General features: G+C 33.9%; 2 protein-coding genes across 3 annotated transcripts in view; both read right to left on the reverse strand.

The window, feature by feature from the left end:
* LOC142349765 (tubulin-specific chaperone E-like) overlaps positions 1-25723 on the reverse strand; it is a 396822-nt gene that overhangs the window by 136556 nt on the left and 234543 nt on the right. The gene's annotated exons all lie outside the window — the stretch shown is intronic.
* LOC142349271 (rhodopsin-like) overlaps positions 1-25723 on the reverse strand; it is a 241147-nt gene that overhangs the window by 16945 nt on the left and 198479 nt on the right. For both annotated transcript variants that reach the window (XM_075400722.1, XM_075400721.1), the window contains exons 2-3: positions 21658-21791; positions 5598-5819 (exon numbers count right to left, since the gene is read on the reverse strand). In XM_075400722.1, coding sequence (XP_075256837.1) covers positions 5598-5819; positions 21658-21763 — 328 coding nt within the window. In that variant the 5' untranslated portion in view covers positions 21764-21791. The remainder of the gene's footprint in view (positions 1-5597; positions 5820-21657; positions 21792-25723) is intronic.

Genomic DNA, 25723 nt, shown 5'->3' on the forward strand with positions numbered 1-25723 from the left:
TGTAATAAAAATGACCTGAAAAAGTTCACTGTTAAGGGTGCTTTAATAAGAGTCAAACGACCGGAAAAGGTCAGCGGGCATTTTTCACCGCCCTCTCATGGTGCGTGAAGTAACTTGTCTCTCGGGTCTTTCCCAGTATAGACTCTCCTGAATCATGCTAATCATACCATAATTGAGGGCTATATATTTTTGTGGGGGGGGGGGGGGAGGGGGGAAAGACCCAATTTTTCATAAGGGATGTGCGCATCGCATCAGCCTCGCAAAATTGTAGTGCTGATATTTATTATAGTGGATAACCATATGCACAGAAAAAATTTGTTGTACAAAATTGGGTTAGCCATAAGTTAGAAAAGTTGTTTCTTGTAAGAGCAAAATAGAAGCCTGTTACATAATCTTCAATTTGCAGCTTCTAAAAGAAAAAAACTAGTATAAACTGATCTTCACAAATCCTTATTCAGTGCCATTTGCAAGGCAAGTGTTGTTGGTGTATCGTCAAATTGTCTTTTTGTAGTTTTTATAGTTTTTCATAGGAAAGTGAAAGGTGAATAATGTATTTGCATAAGCAACAAATTCAAAACTTAATTCAGGCAAAACTAAGAAACATATTCAAGGCAAAGAACTACTCTGAAAAGTATTTTGAAGGATCTGACAATAAAGGTAACCGATAAAAACTTGATTAGATCTTCCATTAAAAATCACAATAAAAATTATAACTAAAAAAACGTTACAAAAAAACTGACCAAGGACTGAATGTTTATTGTTAAAGCACTAATGAGATCTTATTACAACGTGAAAACGTAGACGTCCTTTAAAACTTTAGGAAACAAAACTTTAGGACTTTAAAACTTTAGGACGTCCTTTAGAATTTTAGTTTTTGTACTGAACTATATATATATATATATATATATATATATATATATATAAATATACATACATATATACATATACATCTATATATATATATATATATATATATATATATATATAAATATACATAAATATATACATATATACACACACAGATATATATATATATATATATATATATATATATATATATATATATATATACATATATTATATATATATATATATATATATATATATATATATATATATATTGCTTATTGTATCATGCTTGTTTAAATTTTTTGAAAGCGTGTCATGCCATTGATTTCAAAAACCGTGAATCCAGCTTTCATTTTGACCCGGGGAGTCCTGTAAAGTTAGTGGTGCTCAAAAGACCATATCTTTAAAGAGTCAACATAAAAACAAAATTTTTAAAAATTTAATTTTGTTTTGTTCATTTTCAATGAACTCCAAAAAACCCGACGTATTTCTAGTCCCGCGTCAGCTAGAAGAATAGAAATGCTTGGATAGTTTTTTTCGACGGAAGTGTTGCAGAACATCTTCAAGATATACAGCGTATAGCAGTTATAATTGGAGCTGTTACGTTATAAATATATAAGTATTTTTTAAAATTGAGGCTGTTAATTTTTCAACATCCGTGATAAATTTGTTTTTCCATTTTTTTTATTTCAATCAAAGTTTTCATCCAAAATGTATTTGAAAATTTTGATAAAGACGCATAGAAAAAAAACATAACAGGTCACAACGGAGTCATTTTTATATGTTGAGGAAATCTATATTCAATTGAAGTTTTTGTAGTTTGCGTCAAATGAGGTAGTATGGAGTAAAAAAAAATTGAAATAATTTGGCCTCTAGAGCAGCCAACGTCTTGAACTAATAGAGACTACCAATTTGAAGGAAAGAAAACTCACATTCACTCTGGCATTCGTTCCATTTTCTATCTACAAATTTTTTTAGAGGGGTCTATCTACAACATTTAGAGGGGTCGACGAAAAACTAACATGGTTCATTTTGTCACAAATAGTTTTTTCGCGGCGCTCCTAATAGTGGTCTAGAATCTGAGCATAATATCTCTTGAAAAATTTTTGTTTCAGTTCAATATTCCAGCAGTATTCTTTTAATTGTCCAAATTTCAAGAACAGTGTTAAAAAACAAGCAACATCCTTTAAAAAATAGACATTTTACAAATGCATTTATTTCATGTATTCGGAATTTTACAAATTTTGTACAATTCAATGCCAACGCAAATAGAAATTGAAAAAAAAATGTATATCTTTACCCTCGACTGCCTACCGTCTAAAAAATTCTGATCAGGGTCCCATACAGAGTCTCTACGATCTAATCAACGCACTACCTACAGCATAGAAAATCTAATCAGGGTTCCGCCCAAAGTCTGGATAGTCTGATCATAGAGTTGTCTATAGTCTGGTTAGTTTAGAGTTTTCATCTGGATACTCTAAATATAGCTTTTTTAAAGTCTGTACACGGTCTGATCGGAAAACTTCCCGGAGTCCTGAAAGTCCGCTCAGAACCAAGAGGTCTAACCGAGAAAACGGATAGTCTAGAAAATAAAGAAGAGATAATAAACCACCGAGTGGTCTGTTTTTTGAACAACAGTTCCCAATTTTGCTTGATGAACATCAAAGAGCACACAAAAGTCTAAGTTTTGATAATTGCTGTTGAACCGCAAACTTTTCTTTGCTTTGAACTAATTTTTTCCAAAGAACTCAACAATCATATATATGAGGTTTATGACGTCTGTTTTTTGGAAATCAATGCATTATACCAATGAGTACGGCTACTTCAAGGTTTAAATGTGTCCATCTGGCTACTCCGAGTGCGAGAACCAAGTGGGTCTGGTACCCCCAGTGTGCAGCCCAACTTAGTCTGGAACCTGCAGTGCTGTAGGCAAGTCAGTCTGATCAGAGCTGGCCTGGGTTGCGCACTTCATCATGAGTTCCTTAGAGCGCGCATTCGACGGTTAACTGTATTTTGAAGCCAGCTATTTCGTCGAAACTACCCAAAAGGTCATTAGTAGGTTATGAAACTTTGTACTCCAATTAATTAGGGAACTATTTTTGCATTATTATAGATATTACTTAATTCTTGTTCCGAAACAAGATTGCCCAAATGTATACATATTATAGATTTCTTCCGTGTGGTGTGTTTTGCAAATTATTAAGATAGGAACAGCGCAATTAATTTAACTTACATTCATACTCTTATAAAAAAAATTATTTCTGATAACAAAATGCCTAAGAATTAGTTGTAAGAATTACTTTACGCTAAATTCAAACTATTTCCAACGTTTCAAAGTGTTAAAGGCGTGGGTCGTAAAGAGAGTGAATTTGAGAAAAGTATTTTGCAGCTTGAGAGGCAAGTGGCTTTCATCGTGATCAAAAAAACTTTTTAGGGGAGGTTACTCCGTCAGTATGAATGATTCAAGAAATCAAGCGAGATTTTGCATGAGGATTCATGTCTTGGAAAGCACCAAGAACAGCATTCATCTTTCATGGTCTCACATGGTGTCTTTTGTTTGAGCAAAGTCATTACTTGAACAGAACGTTGGTTTCCATGAAATCTAGTTCTCAAATTGTGGCATAAGCATTTGAAAACAATATCGGTGAAATTGAATAGCGTTCGCCAGCTGCAAACGTAATCAGAATTAAACAAACTATTGTTCGATTGTTTTTCAAAAAGAGCGTTCATGAAAGCAACAAAAATATTAATATCTGGTGTGCCAAATTTAATTTCCTATTGTAATCCAAAAAATATTTTAAATCTTTATTGTGAAAATTTCGATTTGTATTGGGTTGTCTGTTTGTTTTGTTTGTACAACTAATTCGTTTGTTTTTAGTATTTGGTATTTAGTATTGACCACGACACGAGAACAGTAGTTGCTTATGCGCAGCTAAAATCAATTGTGTTGTTCTTGCCTGAAATCAATTGTAGTTGTTGAAGCATTTTGCTCCAACTGACTGGTACTCCTCCAGATTGAGGTTTATTTATTTTCAAAATATTTCATGATAATAATCTGTCCTGTTTAATCCTACAAGCGAACAATCTAATCAAAGAACTTTAATAAATGTTTTAAGTAAGAAAAAAACTTTTAAACCATCTTGTTCAAAATCTTTGCTAATGATGTGAAAATATAAACAATTTGTTTCTGCCGAGAAACTGGGAAGCTGCTAGTTGTGAACACATGCGAACTAAAAATCCGAAGCAGACATATCCAGTACTACACAAATTTCCTAATAAATGAAAAATTCAAATTTATCCCAGGTTTAGATGTTTACTCAAGAAAAAATTCTAGCGGAGGTTCCGCTTTATTGACTAAAATTATACGAGCCAGCATCCAGTTCAAATCAAACTAAATTATTTTCATGGGTCCAGCTAAGGTCTCTTTTCAAAAATTTAGGACCCAGCGAAGTATTTTATTGGTAAAGCAAGAAAAAACACAATTAAGTGGAGCACAAGAATTTCATATTTCTTTGGCGCACTATATTCTTGAAGGAACTATTACTTTGTTTTCGTAACAATTTAGGTTGGTGGTTAAGACCGCCTCGATTCAAAGAACTTTCATTGAATAAACAAAATAACTAGACCTAAAATGGACTATGAAAGAATTGAGAAAACCACATAAAAAGAATCTGATAACAATAAAAAAATAAAACTGAAGCATTATGAACAAAGATTACGAGCAAGGCAGCAAAATTTTTGCTTCGAAGATTGTTTCCTCACTCTACTTTAAAATTAGAGTAAAAAAATTTACGCCAAAAATCCAATAGCTTTTTCGCTCCACTTCCTGATTCCACGTGATCAAAAGGATCACTTCAGTCACCACTTTATGAAAAAATTGTCAATACGCATCCTTAGATCACAGTACTACCTGGAGGAATCAATCACAGACAAATTGAAAGACAAAAATTGTAAAAATTTGCAAACAAAATGAAATTTGTCGAAAATTAGCTGTGTTAAAGTAGGTGAACTACATATCTGCACGCCAAAATTCTTAACTACAGCATACAATAAAACTTTAAATGTCATCAAGTATCCTTTAGCTGTTCTACCGTCTGAAAAAACCATAATGCAACTACAAAAGAAGGCAACATTCTTTCAATCATTCAAAAATTTTGAAGACAAACAGTAAGTCACTCAATAAAAACGTTAGCAAAAAAATTGAGCCAATAATTTGACCCAATTTTTGCCACACTAGGAGGTCGTTGAGAGTTGTTATATTTGGAAATACGCAATAAGACCACGAGATAAGCAACAAAAACAAGCAAGAGTAAACAACCAACAATTTTTTGTAGTGACAAACTAATAAAAACTATTGCTCTAAACTCTAGCAATTAATTAGATTCACTTATGTCTCATTAGCAACCGATGAAACATGCCATTAATATTTAATATGGTTTAATTTACTCAAAATTAAACGAAAGAAAATAAAAAAAGAGAAGCAAAAATCAAAAAGTCACGCATATTTATTGATATCAAATAGCGTCAAAGTCATAAAGATCGTTAGCTGGCCGTTGGGTAATTCAAGCGATTGCTAATCGGAGCAAGTAGAAAACAATAACTTCTCTTACATTATTTTCTGCTGAAACCGTGAGCACCGTAATTAAAAGGGGGAAACTAATGACCCCATTCTTGAGCGTAGTTCCCAGTTTACAGCTTTGAAATGAGAGCAAACTTGACACTTATCAATAATTAACTTCATCACTCACCATTCAGCACAAATCCTCCGTATCCAAAAAGAGGTAGAATCGCAAACATGGATGCATAGAGCCACACGAATATGATCATACGCATTGCCCGTCTTTTGGTGGCAATCCGCCTGACCTCCAATGGGAACGACACAAGAACGTATCTGTCATATGCAATGATGGCCATTGATGAAATGGAACCCAGTCCTCCGAAGGTTGCGAAGCATCCCGAAATTGTGCAACCTGAAGAAAAGAACGATTTAGATTCTGGATAAACATTTGGTAGTCGAAATTATGAAATGACTGAATATGTCAAGAAGGGGGGGTAAATATCGAGGAAATTCTTTTCATATGACGAGCTTAAATTTTTTCTTAAGTCAAGCCTAATCCTTCTCTTAACTTCAACCTTTTTTTCAAAACTCTGAATCTATCGATAGACTATGGAAGGAAATAGTTCAACATTTTTTCATCAGGTTCGGCTCGAGAGTTTTGTCGAGCTAAACCCTTTGATTGTATCCTTTGATTGAATTTACCATTTGCGCTACTATTTGTGGGGCAGGTAGGTGGGGGTCTTAGAAAAGCAGCGTGACCAATACAGGATCAGAAAATCTCAAAATGACTTCTTCACCTTAAATATTACCAGCAGTTCCTGATAACTATAAACTACAAAATGAGCTATTGTTAAAATTCAAAGCTCGAAACTAGAAATCAACAATCAAAAACGGAGGTAAATGTTCGAATAGACAGAAGTCAAAATACAAGTCATGAACAAACTTGCTCTCGCTAAAAAACACATAGCAGGACCAGTCCTGATTTCCATTCCAAAGAAATGAATGAAAAGCTACAGTATCTAACAAGCAGATCATTTGAAAAACGGTAGCTAAAAGGCAAACAGTACCAAACTTGGAGAAACTAAAATAATTGCAGAATTGAAGGAAAGTTCCTTAATTGCACAAAATTAAGGGAAAGCTACTTTATTCCACAATTTTAAAAAGTTTAAGACCAGTTTTGTTTCTCTGGAATTTGTCGAGTAATCTAAGCGCAAGACCTGAAACGTTTTCATTGGCCCGTTGCGATTGACAAACTCAGCAAATGACAGAAGTTTTTAAAAAATTTCAATGAATTAGTGCTATTATTCAAATATTGCTAAAAGATATTGACATTTTAACAACCATTTCAATGTCTCCGAAGGCTATCTAGGAAACGAATTTCAGGTTTAAAAAGTTTCATTGTATCAGAGAGGTTGATAAACTCGAAACATGCCAACATTGATCAAAAATTGCAAAAGTTCTTGATATAAAAACCAAAAAGAGTTCCATTGCCACTACAAACTATGAAGTAACTTAAAACAAAACAAGAGGAAGCTCCTTGGCCCTGAGGTTGGAAAATATCAAATTATTAAAAAAAGAAATTTTCAACAGCTCGAAAAAATTGCAAAATTTATTTAAAAAAATCGCATAAGTTTGGGATATTTAAAATTGCAAATTTTCTTAAGGACAAAAGAATTTACAAAACATGCAAAAGCCATTATTCAACCCCTCAAACAGTTCCTTGGCCCCTAGGGATAGAAAAAATGGAAAAAATTTCTCAAAAACTTCAAAAAGTGTTAAGGTGTCATATAAAAAAAATTCTCAAATACGTAAGAAATAAATGTTGAAAACAATATCACTGCCACCTGCAATTATACAAAAAGCTTATCTTTAACGCTAGAGGCGTTTCCTTTGCATTTGAGGCTGAAGAAACTAAAAAAAGACAAAAAACCTCACTGATTGGAAACAAAATGCAATTATTCTCGAAAACTTCGTAATCCCATAATGTTAAAAAAACAATCCAATGCCACAGAAAATTATGCAGTAACCCATTATCAAAAGCTTGAGAAGGTTCCCTAGCCCCTAAAGTTGTAGAACTCAAAACCATGACAAAACCATTCAAAGTACTTGAAAAAATTGCAACTTTTTTTCTGTTTATGTTTGCAGTACCAAAACTTATCTCGCTAATGAAATTTATGGTATCAATTTCTCTAGTCGTCATTTCAAGAATAATTCATAAAAAACTCGAAAAATAAAAAATCGAAAAATGCCATTTTTGGGCCACTAATGAAACCTATTGCCCACGGGGCCCCACCTGTTTATCCCGTTTTGAAATATCAAAGTCAATGAAAAACGTGTTAAAACTTCTTACGAAAACACGCAGCCGGTAGAAAACTAGAAACGACTCGAAGTAGGGTTCTTAGTTAGCGGGGTGGGCTGGGGTGAGGGTTTTAGATAGGTCGGAACTAGTTGGGGGAGGGTAGGTGGGGATGTAGAGGGAGGGGGTTTGGTGAGAACGGGGCTAAGTGGGGTTGGTGCTGATAGGTAGGTCGGGGTACAGATATGTATATGGGGGAATAGTTGCAAAGACATGTAGAGGTTGAGGTGACTTTTTTGGGATAAAAAAAACTCAAAAGGACCTCTTCACTTTAAATATAAGGAGCACCTGCTAATAACTGTACATTATAAACTAAGGCCCTGTTAAAATACAATATTCGAGAACAAAAGTCAGCAATCAAAAAACGAGGTTGAAGTTGGGCGCAAACGAAATCAAATTCAAAAGTCATGAACAAAATTGCTCTAAGTAACAAAGACATAGCCGGTAGAAGAGTCGTACAATACAATTATTTACCTAATTCAACCTCTAATGGGAAATGTCAAATTAATAGTCTAATGAAACTATTGAAATGGTTTTAAAAATTGAGGACAAAACTCTTAGCTTCGAGTTCTGGGAAGACGCGGGGGTGTTTGGAGTCGTTGGGGACAGGTAGGTGGGGTCAAGTGGTGTGGGGGAGGGGATCGTAGTAGGTCGGGGGTTAGTTAGGTGGAAGGGGAAAAAAAGGAGGGGAATTGGGAGGGGGTTGGGGGACGTTATAGGTGCTGGAGGGGTTTAATTTGGTTGGGGGTTGAAAAATGGGGGCAGGTGGTGAGGGAGGGGGTGGTATTGTGGTATTTGGGTGTGGGGTAGTAGGAGTTAGGTGGAGGGGGAGATAAGTGAGGGGAAGTAGGCGTTGGTGCGGGGAAGGTGTAAGTGATGGAGGGGTGATAGGTGGTGGCGGAGGGATAAGGTGTTAGTTAAGTGGGTGTGGGGGATGTACTTGGGTTGGGAGGGGGGTAGTCGTACGTGAGGTCGGGAGCTGGCTTTTGTGGGTTGCGGGGCTAGATGGGGAGATAGATAGTCAGTAGATAGATGGGGAGGCAGGTATGGATGAATTCTGTTGCTTAGATAAGTAAGATTGACTTGCATGAGATCAAAAAAAACGCAAAATGAGCTAATCATTTTGATTACCACCAGCACTTTCTCATAACTGTACATTACAAAATATTAAATGTTAAATATTAAGTAATATTAAATATTGCAAAAGTTACAGTCATGAAAAAACTTGCTGTAGCTAAAAATATATAGTCGTTAGAATATCGGAAACGAATAGAAGAGTCGTGAAATGCTGTTACTTATCTAACCTAGCCTATAATAAGAAAAATTGGCCCCTGAGTCTGGAAAACATCAAAATACTAAAAAACAAATTTCAACAGCTCGACAAAACTGCTAACTTTATCAAAAAAATTCGCTAAAAATTAAGATATTTAAAATTGAAAAATTTTCAAAGGCCAATAGAATTTACAATACAAAAAAAGCCATTATCCAACCCCTCAGAATTTTCTTTGGCCCCTGGGGATGAAAAACCTAAAAAAGTTTCATAAAGTTTCAAAAGTTTTTGAGGATTCGTATAAAAAATTTTCAGACACGTAATAATTAAACGTTGAAAAGCATCTCATTGCCACCTGCAAGTATGCTAAACATCAAATTTAACGCTAGAGTTGTTTCTCTTGCATTTGAGGCTGTAGAAACGCAGAAGCCAAAAAACATGTCAAAAGTTGGTGATCCCATAATGTTAAAAAAACAATCCAATGCCACAGAAAATTATGCGGTAACCTATTATCGATCGAAACCTTGATGAAGTTTTCTAGCCACTAGAGCTGTAGAACTCAAGAAAAGATAAAACCATTCAAATGACCTGAAAAAATTGCAAAAATTTGTTTTTTTTGTGTTTTTGTTTGCAGTACCAAAACATATAGCTCATAAAATGGTCATAAAATAAATATTGCAAACAAACTTTATTTTAGCGATTTCTACAATCGTCATTTCAAGAATAAAAATAAAAATCTCGAAAAATTGAAAAAATGCAAAAAACGCCTTAATGAAATTTATTGCCAATTGGGCGTTACCTGTTTATCCCGTTTTGAAACATCAGAGTCAATGAAAAAAGAGTTAAAACATCTTTCAAAAAATTAGCCAGTAGAAAAAAAGAAAGAACTCGAAGATAATTACCAACCTAGCCTGACATAAAAGAGGACTCAACTTTTATTTTAAGGTTCTTGGTAGTCGGGTTCGGCTGGGTTAGGGGGATGTAGACATGTCGGACTAGTTGAGGGAGAGTAGTTGAAAGAGAAGGGGTGCAGGTGAAGGTGGGTTACGTGGGAAGGGGTCTAGTTGGGGTTGGGGTTGGTGCAGATAGGTAGGTCAGGGGAAAGGTATGTAGAGGGAGGAATTGTTGCTAAAAAAAGAGGTTGACTTATTCGGGATCAAAGAATTGAAAATAACCTTTACACCTTAAATATTAGCAGCACCTGTTAATAGCCATACATTAAAAAGTAAGCTACTGTGAAATTCCAATGTTCGAAAACAGAAGTCAACAATGAAAAATCAATGTGCTCGATACGAAATGAGTCAAAATTTAAGACATGATCATACTTGCTCTAGGTAAAAAAGACATAGCTGGTAGAATGCCGGAAACGACTCGAAGAGTCGTGCAATACAATTAATTACCTAACCCAACCTTTAATAGGAAATGTCAAAATAAAAGACTAACAATACTTTGACAAGGTTCTAAAAATTCAGGACACAACTTTTAGCTTAGGGTTCTGGGTAGGCGCGGAGGGGTTAGAGTTATTGGGGGTAGGTAGGTGGTATCAAGTGGTGTGGGGAGGGGTGTCAGGGGTTGGAGGAAGTTGTAGGTGGTGGAGGGGGTTAAGGTGGTTGGGGTAGGAAGGTGGGGCATGCGGTAGGGAGGGGGTGGTATTATGGTATTTGGGTGGGGGATAGTGAGGTGTTATGTGGAGGGGGAAATAGGTGAGGGGAAGTAGGTGGGGGTGCGGGAAGGTGTAGGTGTAGGTGGTGGAGGGGTGATAGGTGGCGGGCAAGGGATAGGGTGTATTTTAAGCGGGTGTGGGGGATGTACATAGGTTGGGAGGGTTATAGTCGTACGTGAGGTCGGGAGTTGGGTTCTGTGTGATGGGGGCTAGATGGTGTGCTGGTGTAGAAAGATAGACGGGGAGGCAGGTATGGGCGAAATTCTGTTGCTCAGATATGTAAGGTTGACTTTTATGGAATTACAGTTTCTCAAAATGAATTAATCATTTTGAATATCCACAGCAGTTTCTCATAATCAAATTTTACAAAAACAAATTAGGCTACTGTTAAAATCCAATGTTCGAAAACAAAAATCAGCATTCAAAAATCAAGGTAACTGCTTAAAACGAAATGAGTCAAATTTAAAGTCATGAAAAAACTCGAGCTAAAAAATATAGCCGGTAGATTACCCGTAACAAATAGAAGCAATACAGTTACTTATTTAACCTATCCTATAATAAGAAATACTATGCAAAAAGACTAATGAAACTGTAGACATGTTTTTAAAAATCGAGGAGACAGCAATTAGCTTAGGGTTCTGGGTAGGCGCGGGGGTAGTGATGTTGGGGGTAGGTAGGTGGGGTCAAATAGTGTGGGGGAGGGGTGATAGTAGGGGGTAGTTAGGTTGAGAGGGAAATAAATGAGGGGAAGTGGGGGATGGTGGGAAGGTGTAGGTGGTGGATGGGGGTTAGGTGTTGGAGGAGGCGTGGGTGTTGGTTAAGTGGCGGCGGGTGGGTAGGCGATGCGGGGTGCAAGCAGGCAGTTGGGGGAGGGAGGCAGGTGTGCTGGAGTCAGTGATTTAGGGGTGTTTAGAAGCAGGGGTGACTTAGATAGGTATAGAAAATCTCAACATAAGCTCTTCACCTTAAATTTTACTATATCTACCTTATACCTGTACAAGTAATGAACAAACTTGTTCTAGCTAAAAAATACATAGCAGGACAAATCCTGAAAATCATCCTATAGAAATGAATGAAAAATTACTGCATACAACAATCAGATCAATTAAAAGATGGAACCTAAAAATGCAAACAGACCCAAATTTTGGAGAAACTAAAACAATCAAACAAACTTTGCAAAAAATTACTTCCTTTGCCCTGAAGGTCACTTTTTATCCACATATTTTGAAACTACTAACACTTAGATATAATTTTTAACCCACATGAAAGCCTTGAAAGGATTTAATCGGCAACTACGTGTAGAAAAACTAAGGGTAGAAAAATACGCCGAAAATTTTATAAGAAATTGAAAATGGCTGAATTTTTTCAGAGTTTCTAAATTTTGCAATACTAATGTGTATAAAAGCAACTTTTTATGCTACTCAAGTTTTTACAGTGACCCATTTGAGAGGTTTTACATTAGAATGGCCCTTAGAAATCGATAAACTCAGAGAATGACAAAAATTCCATTATTTCATTAAAAATTTTCTATAAAGCTGTTGAATTTCGTGTATAATAATATCTTCGGAACCATTTCCTTGTCCTCAGGGACTATTAGGCAAACCATCTTCATGCCTAAAAAAATTTCACTGGCCTAAAAAGACTTTCAAAGAAATTTCAAAAAAAAATTCGAAAATTGTTGAAAAATTGCTAATATTTGCGGCATTAAAAAGTTAAAAACTATTTCTTTACTAGTAAAAATGACGCAGTAAACTATTATAAAACCCTAGAGTAGTTTTCCTTGCCCCTGGAGCTGAAAAATTTTAAAAAAACAAATATTTTAAAACAAAATTAGATGAAAAAATAAAGTTTTTTCAAAAAATTGCAAACTTTGTCATATTAAACTGTTGAAAACAATTTTATTGCCACTAAAAATTTTGCTGTTATCTAATATCCAAGCCCAGAAGACCTTTATTTGCTCCAGGGGCTCGGAAGCTCAAAAAGAGACAAACACTTTCAAAAAACCTTAAAAAATGCAAGTTTTTTCAAAAAGTTGTAAAATTTGTGTGATAAAAAAATGTCATAAAACCTTTTCGTTGCAACCAAAAAAAGCATTAGCATACTATCAAACCCAGAGGATGTTAATTGGGCTCTGTGGCTGAAAAAAACTCAAAAAATGAAACACTTTCAAAAGAATTGAATCACAATTGCAGCAACTAGTGCAATTTCACGTGTTTATGTTTATAAAACACAGCGATCGCAAAATGATAATGAAAAGTGTTTGTGTTGCCAAAATCTCGTATCAGCTTTTAGAAATTTAAAGACATAAATTAAAAAAAAATGATTAAAACGTAAAAAAACTGCACCACTTTGGGCTCAAAAAATTCCTAAAAATGACCTTTTAAACATAAATTACGACATTCTATGCAGCTGCTACACTCTAAGCACTTGAAGAACTACTAAAACAAGTTACGAGCCTCTGATGAAATTTAATTCCTGCTGAATTCTATCTGTTTATCCAGTTTTGAGCTCAAAGTCATGGAAAAAGGAGCAAAAATATCTTACAAAAACATAGCCGGAAGTATTCCGGAAACAACTCGTATTAGAAAATTAACTGTCTAATCCGCTGATCCAATGCCTCACCTACTTTATTAGACAAAATTTCGATCAAGTTTCGAATCGCAAATCAAATGTAAGACCTGATAACGCAGAAATACAGGTAGATTGATGCAACTTATCGCAATTGAAAGACAAGCTAGCCGACTCTAAAAAACCCGAGCAAAAGGGAATTTGATGGCAAAGGAAAAAATGAACAAAACAAATTTATCAATAAAATTAGAACAAAATTCCGTTAAAAAGTAAAATGAGACCTTCCGAACAATTTTTGGAGTAAACTATTAATTAAAGCCTCGAGATAAATAAAATGAGACCTTCCAAACAATTTTTGGAGTAAACTATTAATTAAAACTTCGAGATTAAAACTTCGAAAAAATAGAGAGTTGTATATTTCTTCGGTGAAAGTACCCTTTTGAAGTTATAGGCAACTTTTAAAAAAACGAACAAAAACGGTCAAAAATTTGCTCGAATTTAGTGAATTTTGCTTTTTATAACACAACTCAAACTCAATACTAATTAAAGCAATAGACAAACAAAAAGTACTAGAACAACTGTTTTCAACCTCAAAGCTCACCAAATGCTATCAAAAAGTGAGGAAGAACACAAAAGCTGCCCGAAAAAACTTAATACAAGGCAAAATTGTAATATTAGCTGAAAATTGACACAAAAAGTTAAAAATTTGCAAAAGTTAAAAAATCTGAAACTTTCAGACGCTCGATAAAGCTTCCAAACGCACTATACCAGTAGTTCAGATAATTGAACAAAACAGCGTTGACAATAGAATTTAAAAGTAGAACTCAACGAGCTAAAACTAAAAAGACTGCTTTCAAAAAGCCGTGCTCAAAATTTTTTGCTTGCTCCGTGAAAATTTTTCACGGCTACTTTTCTCGCTCTCTCTTAAATAAGCGACAGGAACAAAAAAGCACTCTCTCTTCTCTCAGGTCTAAACAATATCTGCAATTTGGTCTAAACACTTTGTTTTCACGCATTTCTCTTCCTGTTTCAAACACACTCCAACAAAACTACAGATCAAAAAGACGCTTCACCTATACTCCTCTTTCATTCGTCAAGAGACAAAACCCCAATACAATCCAATACTTGGATTGTAAAATAACCTTTAGAATAACATTCCTCATCTTCGAGTCGTAGTTACTACAAACTTCGTTTGAGAGCAATTAATAACAAGCTGTTGATTTGATAGACGACCAAACTCAAGTGCGCTTCACATCTAATTTTTACTGCTAAGCTCAGGAATAATTCTTCTGATGTGATTGCGTTTTTGATTTTTGATTCGATATGAGACTCACGAAATCAATATGACAGTCCAACGAGAGATCCGAAAAAAAGAACAATCCCATATTTTCATATGATCTTGAGATATACTGCTCCCGAATTCGGAAAAAGCTCTTGCTATGAAATTTGATTGCAAGAAAATGAAGTGTTTGTATGATCAACTTTTACATAGGAATGCACAACTATGTTTAGTTTTAATAAAATCCAATATGCGCGCAGACAGTTTAGACATAAAATATATTTGTATCACGTATCATATTACCTAAAATTTCAACCTCATGTTAGCATTTTTCTGCGTTTTTATTCATTCGAAGTGCTAAAATAAACATTTGACAGGAGGTAAGCATTAAGGCATCCGATTGAAAAAATACCGCCATCTGTCGGTCAGATATCTTTTTCGGTCTGACGAGCAAAAGCATTTTATAATTTTGACGCTTGCGAGTTCGCTTTTTAAGCTAATCCACTATTTGAGCGGACCTGTCAAAGTTGATATCTTGCGGGACTGAGTTTCCCAATAAGCAATTAAGTCAGATCTCGGGTGTCAATTTTCCTCTCTAGCCATTTACCACCGAAATGCCAACTGGGAAATGAACAAAGAGTAAAGTGCAATTAGCGGGTTGTTTCGCAGAGCAGAAATATTTCAGTGTGATTTTTTAGTGTGAGCTGACGTTAACCAAAGTGTCACAATTTCAATTAACTAGCAGCAGAGGGTTCAAAATGATTATGAATATAGCAGTTGAGAAGAAAAAGGGGATGTTTTCCGTAATAATTTGATGAAGCTATTTTTTTAGCATGACCAAATGTCAACGTTATTGCACTACATTAAGGAAAATTACAAATAAAAACAAAATTTGACTCTTTTTCCATTCCTCTTTGAGCTGCTTTGTTGAATATCTTGCAGTTCTTTTGAAATTGCGTATTGCTTATTTGTTTCACTCTGCATCTAATCGGGAAAACTCGGGAGAATTAACTAGTAACATCCCTTTGGGGCTAACTGTGTTCTTGATTTACTTATGAATTGTTTCCCATTTGGACAGCACTGTATGGATTAAACTGAAAGTATCTCAATAATCTATGGAAATCGCTATACTTAGAAAATAGTGCGGAAATAACTCCCCGCTTCAGATTGAGTTCACTGGAAGAAAGTTTCAAAATAGAGCTGAACATCAAAAAGGAACTTTAGTAATCACACTAAGTAATATTGAAAGACTTCTTAGCAATCATACATAAACCATCAAAGACAAATATGATTTCTATGAATCTTTGTAGTCATACAAGGAATATTCTTAGTAATAGCCATCGTGAAGTTGTCAAAAACCGAGGTGGTTCCAATGTTATTGAAAGGTTTCTAGGGCAAAGTAACAACCAAGTTCTAATGTTCGAAAACAATATACTTAGTTCTGCGCCATAAATCTGCTGCTAACCGCATACAACGAAAACTATCTGCGGAATATTTTCCCATGGCGTTGCTTTAGAAGAAGACAATCAAATCATTTAATTCTGTTCTGTGATTTTACTGATTCGTTTTCTTGAATTTGCTGTTTGAGTTCTCTTTTGCCATGTCTTTCTTTGAGGTGAATTTAAAATACGTGTCTAATATCAAAACGTTGAATCAGAGATTATTACAAGCGTCTACCAGTATCAAAATTTTGAGTGAACTTACTCGTTTTTATTACCAGATTTCACTTGTCCTATGTTAATACATGGTGCGTGTAAAAAGTATTCACAAACTTTGCGGATCAAAAGGTGGTTCCCTATATGGAAATACCAGTCAGTGTTTTTCACTTTTAAACTGGAAGTTGAAAACTGAAAACTGTTTTCCGCTGAAAAATACTTTTTGCGGAAGCGCATTCCACAAAGAATTGTGCAGTATAATAATTGCAGTAATATCCTTATTTTTAGTACTCCTAAAACATTAAATTGTAAAAAGATTAAAAATTTTTCATTTTAAGGCTTTTTATTGCTTTGTGGAAACCACTTTCACCAAATTTAAGCACTTTCCGCGTCGAACGTAAATTGAGGAAAGGAAAGGGCGGAAAGCACCATCCACTTTCTTTGTAAGTATTTTTTCCGTAACCGGTAGATGCTCGTAATGATAAATAATTACTGGACTTTGATAATGTCTCGCATACTTTTTAAAATAGAATTTCGCTAATTTTGATTAACGTTCGAGTTCTACCGTTCTTTAATTTTACCGATTATGTAACTGTTGTATCATTGCGTCTTTTGTGCGCTCGTGTTCTACAAAATTGTGAGTATCGAGTTGTTTTGGCTAGTTTGCGAGACCAACATGGCAAGCGGCGAGGCAATGATTTTGTTCGCAAAGTGTTTACCGTAATAATTTTTCAACGGTATCTTAACTATAGTTTCTTGCTAACCATGCTAAAACTACCCTTGTTTTTGGTCATCAAACCAGGACAACTTGTAGGTATTGTCCTTTTTAAAATACAAAGACCATGAATGGTTTTTAGTCTTATTTAAAAGACCATATATGGTTGATGGTTTCCATTAAAAGACCCTGTGTGGTTCTTAGTAGCCATTTAACGATGATATAGTCGATTCTTATTATTTATTGTTAGATCAAACTAAAAAACTCCGTATGTCTTAAATGGTACCTTATACGTTCTCTGTATGATTACCATGAATGTTCACCAATTACAGGCAACAAGTATGATTTTAAAATCAAAGAGTCATAACACCTAATTGATTTGAAATCGATCACGTCCGATTATTGCAAATTAATGGATTCGACAAGAATGAAATTCGACTGAATTTTCTCTAATTATTTGAAAGATCATATTGTATCCGTTTTCAACCTCTCCGCTCATTGGGCGAGATAAAATGACCAAGATATTACTTTTTGTTATGCTAAAATAGCGAATTTCGAGTGCTGAAAGTGGGAAGCATTGGTTCTAATGTTATGACGCCTGATAAATCTAGCAAGAGGGTATCCTAAGAAACATTAAATTGACTGTTTACAATTTCTTCATAACTTGATACCAGAGCTATTCAGTAATTCTCTTAAGTAGAAAACGTAATACTATATTAACTAGACCTAACACCTGTATGTCTAGAGGCCAAACTATGAGTTGTATCACAGGGTTATGTATTGCAACACAACATCTATCTCTTAACGAGAGGAACGATCTATTTTAGTGCATGAATGTGAATGTTCTTTAGGGACTTGGGCACCATTTCTGCTATAGAAGGTTAGCCGCAGGGAAATTTATCACATCTTATGGTCAATAAATCACAGGAAGGTTGAAGGCAAAATAGAAAAAAATCAATGCCCAGCTCTGTTTCAAGTTATAACATTTAGTCTGTTATGGCGACAGGGTGGTGAGACCAAATACAGGGCAAAAGTGCAGAATTTATTCGGCAGCGACACAATATGCTGTACATGTAAGAGACGAGTTATTAAAGTAATGCTACTAGGTAAAAGAGCCCCTTTCACTGCGATCAAAATTAAGTGTAGCTAAGCACCAAAAAGATTTGCTAACAGATTGGCTATTATATTATAATGTAGGAAAGGACGAGGGGGAAGAGTAAGCAATTGATTCAGACTATCATGAATTTATGCTAGAGATCACTTTTGAACTCTCCTCTAGAGCGTAACCCTTGGATTCATAATCATACATTACTACCATTAATAACACAAACTAACCTTAGAGGAATTATGAAAGAGAACCTAAAAACAGTTTTTCTAAAATGATTCGACTGCTTTTTTCTTAACAGCTTTTACCTATAAGGTCAGTTGCCTATTTTCATGCCATTTCTGTTCGGACCCCTCTTTGAGGGGGTGGGGGCGAGCTATATGCTCAAATGGTTTTTTTATCAGTCAATTTTGACCGATCGATTTATTCGTCGTAGAGAGTTGTGAGTGGTATCATTTGAAAGCCACTCCAGCGTAGAATATGGAATTGAAAATTTAGAAATTAAAGTTTTTTGAGTTTCATTTTCTAGAGCGAGTTATCGTGGCATATTTTTGAGAATATTAGACCGATTTGTGTTATTTTTGCGAAAAAATTTCTGGAATTTTTGCCTAAAATTTCGTCAACTCAGCTAAAATATGTAAAAATTGTTAACAATAGTACAGTTGATTTTATTTTTAAAGACGAGTATTGTTTTTTTAAAGACGAAAATACTGTTGACTATTTTGATTGAATTTTTGGCAGAAATCTGAGCTAAATATTTCAGCCTTTTTGGACAAATTCAGCCTTTTTCAGCAAAAATTGCCCAAAACAAGCTTCTTTAGAACACTTTGATTAACTTTGCCGCCACTAAACACCCAAAAACAACTAACACGATCTTTTTAACCCACAGAGGGAGCTAGTCCCGCCTCAGTTTCCATTGAGAGTAGTCTGGAATTAAATTTTTGAAACTTTTTTTAAACTTTAATAAATAATTATCAAAAATGCAGCATTTTGATTTTTGATTTTTAGCTAACAAATTATCTAGATCAATAATATTTGAAACAAATGAATCTTCTTAATAGACGAAGAGAAATAGAGAGTCTGGTGTTGTTCCAATCTCGGACTTTTACGATCCAAAAAATTAGAATTGCAAACAGTCGGTCAATTAGGATTGCAATCAGTCGAACAATTCAAATCAAAGCTCACTTTTGATAGTATCAATTGGCTTCCACGCAGCTCCACATTAATCGATCTATTTTCTTTGCTCGTGAAATTGTGTTTGATTTGACTTTTAAATTTGTTTGATTTTCAAACAAACAATGGTTTTATTGAAATTCGTCACTATTTCACTATTTTTCTCCTAATTTGACCAACTTGAAGCTTAGTGTCAGCAATGGAAGGTTGCCACTTTTTTCTACTGAAATGAAATTAATTCTTTTTTGTGGTTTTAGCCGTTATGTTATGGTTTTTGTCTTCCATACTACTGGATTTCAAAATTTTTTTTACTTTTAGGCATTGGCCATTTATCTTCTCGTTTTGTCACATCATCACTTTTTTGAGAGTTCATATATTACATTTTTGGAGTCCAAAATAAAGCACAAATGAACGTATAAAAGTCTTTAAAGACATAGAATTGTAATTTAACGGCTTTGACACCACTATCTCCTTGAAGTTAATTGAATTTCTTATATTTTTACTGTCGTTTTTATTTGTCTTTTCAGTCGTATTAATTTTTCTAGATAAGGACACGCCTCATTGGCTTCATACGGCGGAATAAATGAGCCTATATTTTGATTTGAGTAGATAGGTGATGGCCTTCATTTTGTCGAAAACAATTGTTATAAAAAACACACACACTTTTTAACATGCGTTATGATTTTACCGGCTTCGAGACTGTTTTTTTTTGCAAGAAAGTTAACTAATTTTTGAAATTTGTCAAAAATTCACGTTCTTTTTGTAGACGTGGAACGTTTGGTGAATAATCACAGGTCTCAAGCAATTCCTCTAGACGAATAAACGAACCTATTTAATTGTATCATTTCATAGGATTGGGCTTTCCTGACCTTGAAAATAATTGTTTTCGAAAAGTTCAAGTCCCATTGTTACATATTTTCATTAATGAGAGGTCGCATACGCCATTATTGGCGCTCTCAGCGGAAGATACTTTGAGGGTCAAAATATGCTTTACGGCTTCGACGGCGTTTTCTCACAAGTTTCAATTGAATTATTTTTTGTTGTCTTTATTTTTTGTTCTTTTTGTAACCGCATAAAAAATTGAATAACAACAGGTCTTATTGCCTTCCTATAGAAACGTAGGTGATCATAAACAAGTTGGATGTTTTCAGTTGCTATCTAATGGTTTTCCTTAGTTTGAAATTAATTGTTGTTTTAAATGGCCGATTTTTTAAATTTGCTGTTTTTGGTTTTTTTCTCCAATTGTTACTGAGACATATTATCGAGTAATCCTATATCTCTTCTAGTTAAAAACAAAACATTCTGTTTAATTTCAGTTTTATTTAACGCTTTTTTTACCTTGTTAATAAGTTTTCTTTAAAAAAAAATGGACATAAAATTTTGGATGCAATTACTATGTGTTGTTATTGTTGTTTGATTTGATTTTGTTGTTCGTCTTGACAAGTTTTATTAATAATTGCTGATCTCATCAACTAAATGCGGCTTTTTTCCCACTTAGTTTGTTGCGTTGGAGGCAATCTTTTGTTCAGACACAAAATTTTTTGAAAGCTACTTGAATTTTATTGGGTTTTCCATCTGTTCCTCATTCGGTAGACATTTATGCCAAAAATGCGGATGAGCGGGGTAAGAACTTTAGGTGTGAACGCACATGACCGAGCCTCCGTGTCTTTTTTATATCTTAATGAGACGGCTCAAGTTATATTGTAATGGAATCAAAATGTCTAAGTAAAGTTCAAGCGTTTTCATTTGATAATGAATATTGAAGATTTTGTAAGAAAAAAATCAAAAATACGGTCAACTTAATCGATACAGTTCTTCTGTTCTTGTTGAAAACGTTTAAAGAAATATAAAATAAGCTAAATGATAATTAAAAATGCAAGTAGTCGAAGCGGGTAGTCTGTGTAGAATTTCACATTCAGCTAAGGTGGGTCGCGTTCTTAGCCTCGAAAGTCCAGCAAATTTTAACTGCCCTATCAACGTACAACTTCCCTACTTACAAAAATAACTGGCCGATCAAACTTACAAAAAACGGGCAAAATTTTGAGCTTAGCAAAGTCCAATTTTCACCAGCTAACCTTGAGTATAATTGCCGGCTAAAATTACATCGAAACGCGCAGAAATCTATAAACGGATTCTCGCTTTTTAGAGACAAAAAAGAGATACTTCACATACAAAAAAGAGATATTTCACAAACAAGATTGACTTAGAAACCGTTCGAACAATCTTCAAACATGCTGCAGTAAATATAGTACGCAAAATTAAATAACGGAGAATTTTTTAAATCCCAAAAATATTTTCTATCAATCTATCATATGTGAAAAAGTCCCAAATTCTCTCATTGTTAATTGATTTTATTCTTTAATTAGATGATAACCTCCCTTTCGAGCTAAAAAATCTAAATGTTATACAGGCTACTAAAACTGTTTAGTAAAAAAAAATCAGAAATGCCAATGCAACTCAACTCACCAATTGATCCGAAGTACCACCCTCTTCGTATACTGGAGACGAGTGCGATTGGCTGACAGGATAGCACCATAATAAGATCAATCACAGCCAGATTCAACAGAAGCATGTTCTGTGGAGTACGCAGACTACGTGTCCTGAAATATGAGATAAGATAATTTCGACAATATTTTTTCTACATCCATAAATTCAGATTTTAAAATCAAAGTTGGTTCAAAAAAATTTAAACGTTTAAGCGGTTGAAACCAAGCAGAAGTAATATCACAACCAATAAAAGGCATTCAACTGTTGTAATTCATTCATTAACTGAAAATTGTGGTTCATTCTTGTCAATGATAGGAATACGCAGGTAGCCACCAAGCTCGAGGCCTTAAAAACGCTCGTGGTTAAAAAAAATCAATGGATGAGAATTTATTTTTTATAGAAAATAACCGAATCGCGGTGTCAGCGTTGGAAAAAAAGGAAAAATGAAAGAATGGCAGTGAATGGGGTGAAAGTTTGTAGATAAAAAGAATAATTTTATTTTGTGCTAAAAATGCTTTTACATTAATTTTCAGTGAATAAGATAAAGTTGGTAAAGCTGAATAAGATCAACGCTAAGTTTTAGCATTCGTAGTACATGAATTCACAGCTTTCATCGCATTTCCCCTTATATTTTTTAGGTAAAAATATCCATCGGTGATAATTTTGTTGTTCGGGTTTTGTTACACATTAGAGGGGGAGGTGCGAACTATATGCTCAACTGGGTTTCTTAGGTCAATCTGGGTGAACGATATAATTCATCGTAGAGAGATGTGAGTGGCTTGATTAGAAAGACCATTGAGCGTGGAATATACAATTAACGACTTTTTTTTGACTGAATATCGTTTTTTCCTTGGAATTATCGAGGTTTAAACTTCTGTGAACATTTGACTGAATTCTGTTCTTTTTCTTCAATTTCTTTTGCATTTTTGCTTAAGTTTTGTTCAATTAAAATTTAAATTTGTTAACGATAAAAATATTCGTTTTAAATTCAATGGCAAGGGAGTGTTGCTGACTTGTTTGATCAGACTGTAAAAACTGCTGATAAAATCTTTTAAAAAAAATTGTTATTGTTTTACTTCCCTTCTATATGCACTGGTATTTAAATTTTGCGCGTTTTTCGCTAAGTTAATTTTAAAATTATTCAAAATTCATCAATCGTTTTCGATGTCAAACAACAAATTTGGATGAAAGAATATGATTGTCATGACTTTTAAAATTATTTGTTTTTAAAAAAAGATACTGCAGATTTTTGAGCTTTGCCGCCTTTTTCTTATTTTTCTCAACGTTGAATAGGTTTCGCTTTGATACAAAAAAAATCATGCATGGTTTCATTTTCGAACTTTTGCCCATCTTTGTGCCCATTTTTTGATGTACTGTCGCTTTGTAACAACAATGACAGGTCAATCATCATATTATTAGCGTTGAAAGAAGTTGCAATCGAACATATCTAAAAGATTTTAAATGGCTTTGACACCTTTTTTTTGGCAAACATACACTTTAGTTTTTGATTTTTTCCTCTGTATTTATCGTTTTTTTGCTGTTGTATGATATATTTGGAATAATGACTTGTCTCAATGATTTCCTATGGAAGTATAAATGAACATATCGAATAAAGTCTGTTGATACCTGATGGTTTTAATCAATTTGAAGTTAATGGTTTTCAAAATTCAAATACATTTTTCAATTTGACTTCTTTATTTTTTTAATGTCTACTGGCTGCCTAGATGCATTCAGAACAGGTTCAAATCTTCTCTGGTAAACCATAAAGTATACATTGAGAAATGGTCGTAATTAATGCTTTTTTGGGCTTTGATTTTGTTATCATTCTTGTCCGGTAGTCTCATTAAGTGCAAATTTCATTTATATATATATACATATATATATATATATATTTATATATATATATATATATATATATATATATATATATATATATATATGTGTGTGTATGTATGTATGTATATATGTATATATATATATATATATATATATATATATATATATATATATTTATCTGTATATGCATATATATATATATATATATATATATATATATATATATATATATATATATGCGCGTGTGTGTATATTTATGGGTGTGTATGAATAAAACCAAGCTAAATCATGATCTAAGGTCAACTAGTTGTACGGCAGTTTTACTCAATCCGCTAATTAACTTAAAAAAGACATACGTGGCTATGGAATGAGTTGTTTAAACGAGAACTTGATAATATTTGAACGAGAACTTTTAATATTTTAATAAAAAGACCTACACTTGTTAAAATAGTTGACAACTATATAAGCTGTGAGTGCTTTGTCAGTGTTTAAGGAAAAGATTGAGCACTGTAAGTTCGAAAATTGTGCAGCTTCAAGAGCTAAAGTTGACCACGTCTCAAATCCTTGGCTATTCTTAAAGTCCAAACAGCGTGAAACCCTTGAAACTTGTTCAAGTAAGTACTTGTGTTATCTAAAATACAAAGTTTTATGTAGAAAATATCCAATAATACGGAAAGATATAAACAAATTGTTTACAGAACAATAACGAGTCGATATTCATTGAAAAAATCGTTGGAGGAAGTTTATTGTTCTATACAATATACAAATACTTCAGAGTTGTAGCAAGTAAAATAATATGACCAATTTTTTCACTAACAATTAAATGCACTCAAAAACCGTAATTATTCAAAAAGAGAACACATGAAATGTTTTTAAATAAAAAACAACTACTTTGTAATCTCGTGTTGACCCAATCAAGATACCATCACTAATTCTAACAATTGCAACCACGTATGGCCAACATTTTCTGCATCTGATTACCATTATTGCCAATATACAATACATTTTATTCCACACGATTCGCATCGTTGCAGAGTTCACTATACTATATGCTCGGGAAAACGTCATTAAAAATGTGAGCGCGGATAGTTGGTCGCAGATGATCTCTTTTTCGTTGAATCAGTTTATGAAAATAAAGAGAGAGACATCTTGATAAATCTGAACTTGCGAGATACACTACAGGCTCAAATTTGTCGAAAAATTATTTGCCAAAACGTTTCTTAATCAGCTTTGTTTCCAAGCAAATTTCACACGAAGGTTACTGTTAAGGCATTTGATCGCATTTAAGATTGGTGTTCAGGCCACTCCTTGTACGTGAATAAACAAACGGAGCTGAATCACCAATTAAAATTTTTACAGCAAACAAAATTATTGAAATTCCTCAAAATTTCTGAATTAGTAATGTTTTGAAATCATATATAGCACATCTGGTCAATTTTAAAATCTTTAGCCGAGCAATTTTGACTATTATTTTTTGCACTGATTGCATTTAAACTTTTCACTGTGTTCCAAATGGTTTCTTTTGGAGAACGTATATATTGTGAATTAAATTCTTTGGAGGAAATATTTATAATATGATTTTGTAACATTTCTTCCGGAACATAGATTGATGTTTTCTGCAAAATTGTAAAGTTTACTAATTAATTTTTTAGTCTGCCTTGCCGCGTATAATTTACTCGAAAAAATTTTATAACATGTTAAAAAATGTTCCAAGGCATCATTGATACACTATTCTTGCGATTAAAATCCTTCTACAATAGAGACCAATAATGACACTAATTTTTGAAAATATTATATTTCTGCCTGTACAGAAGTGATCAGTTTTTCAAATCTTTTTTTGTTCCGACCCCTCTTGAGGGGGGGGGGGGGAGGAACTATATACTCAACTGGGTTTTTTTTGTTCAGTCAATTTTGGCCGATAGATATATTCATCGTAGAGAGTTGAGACTGGTACCATTAGAAATCTTGTTCAAGGTAGAATATGGAATTAGATTTTTTGATTTTCGTTTTTGACAGGGAGATATCGAGGTTTAAACTTTCGAGAAAATAGAGTGAATTCCGTTGATTTCATTCAACTTTTTTCGGAATTTTTGACTAAAGTTTCGCCAATTTTGATAAAATTTAACAAAACTTTTTTAAAAAATGTTGTTGATTTTACGTTTCAAGACAAAATACATTGTTCGCTATTTTCATTGATTTTTTTGTCTCA

This window comes from Convolutriloba macropyga, chromosome 11 (genome assembly GCF_964194025.1).
Source record: "Convolutriloba macropyga chromosome 11, txConMacr16.3, whole genome shotgun sequence".
NCBI lineage: Eukaryota > Metazoa > Xenacoelomorpha > Acoela > Convolutidae > Convolutriloba > Convolutriloba macropyga.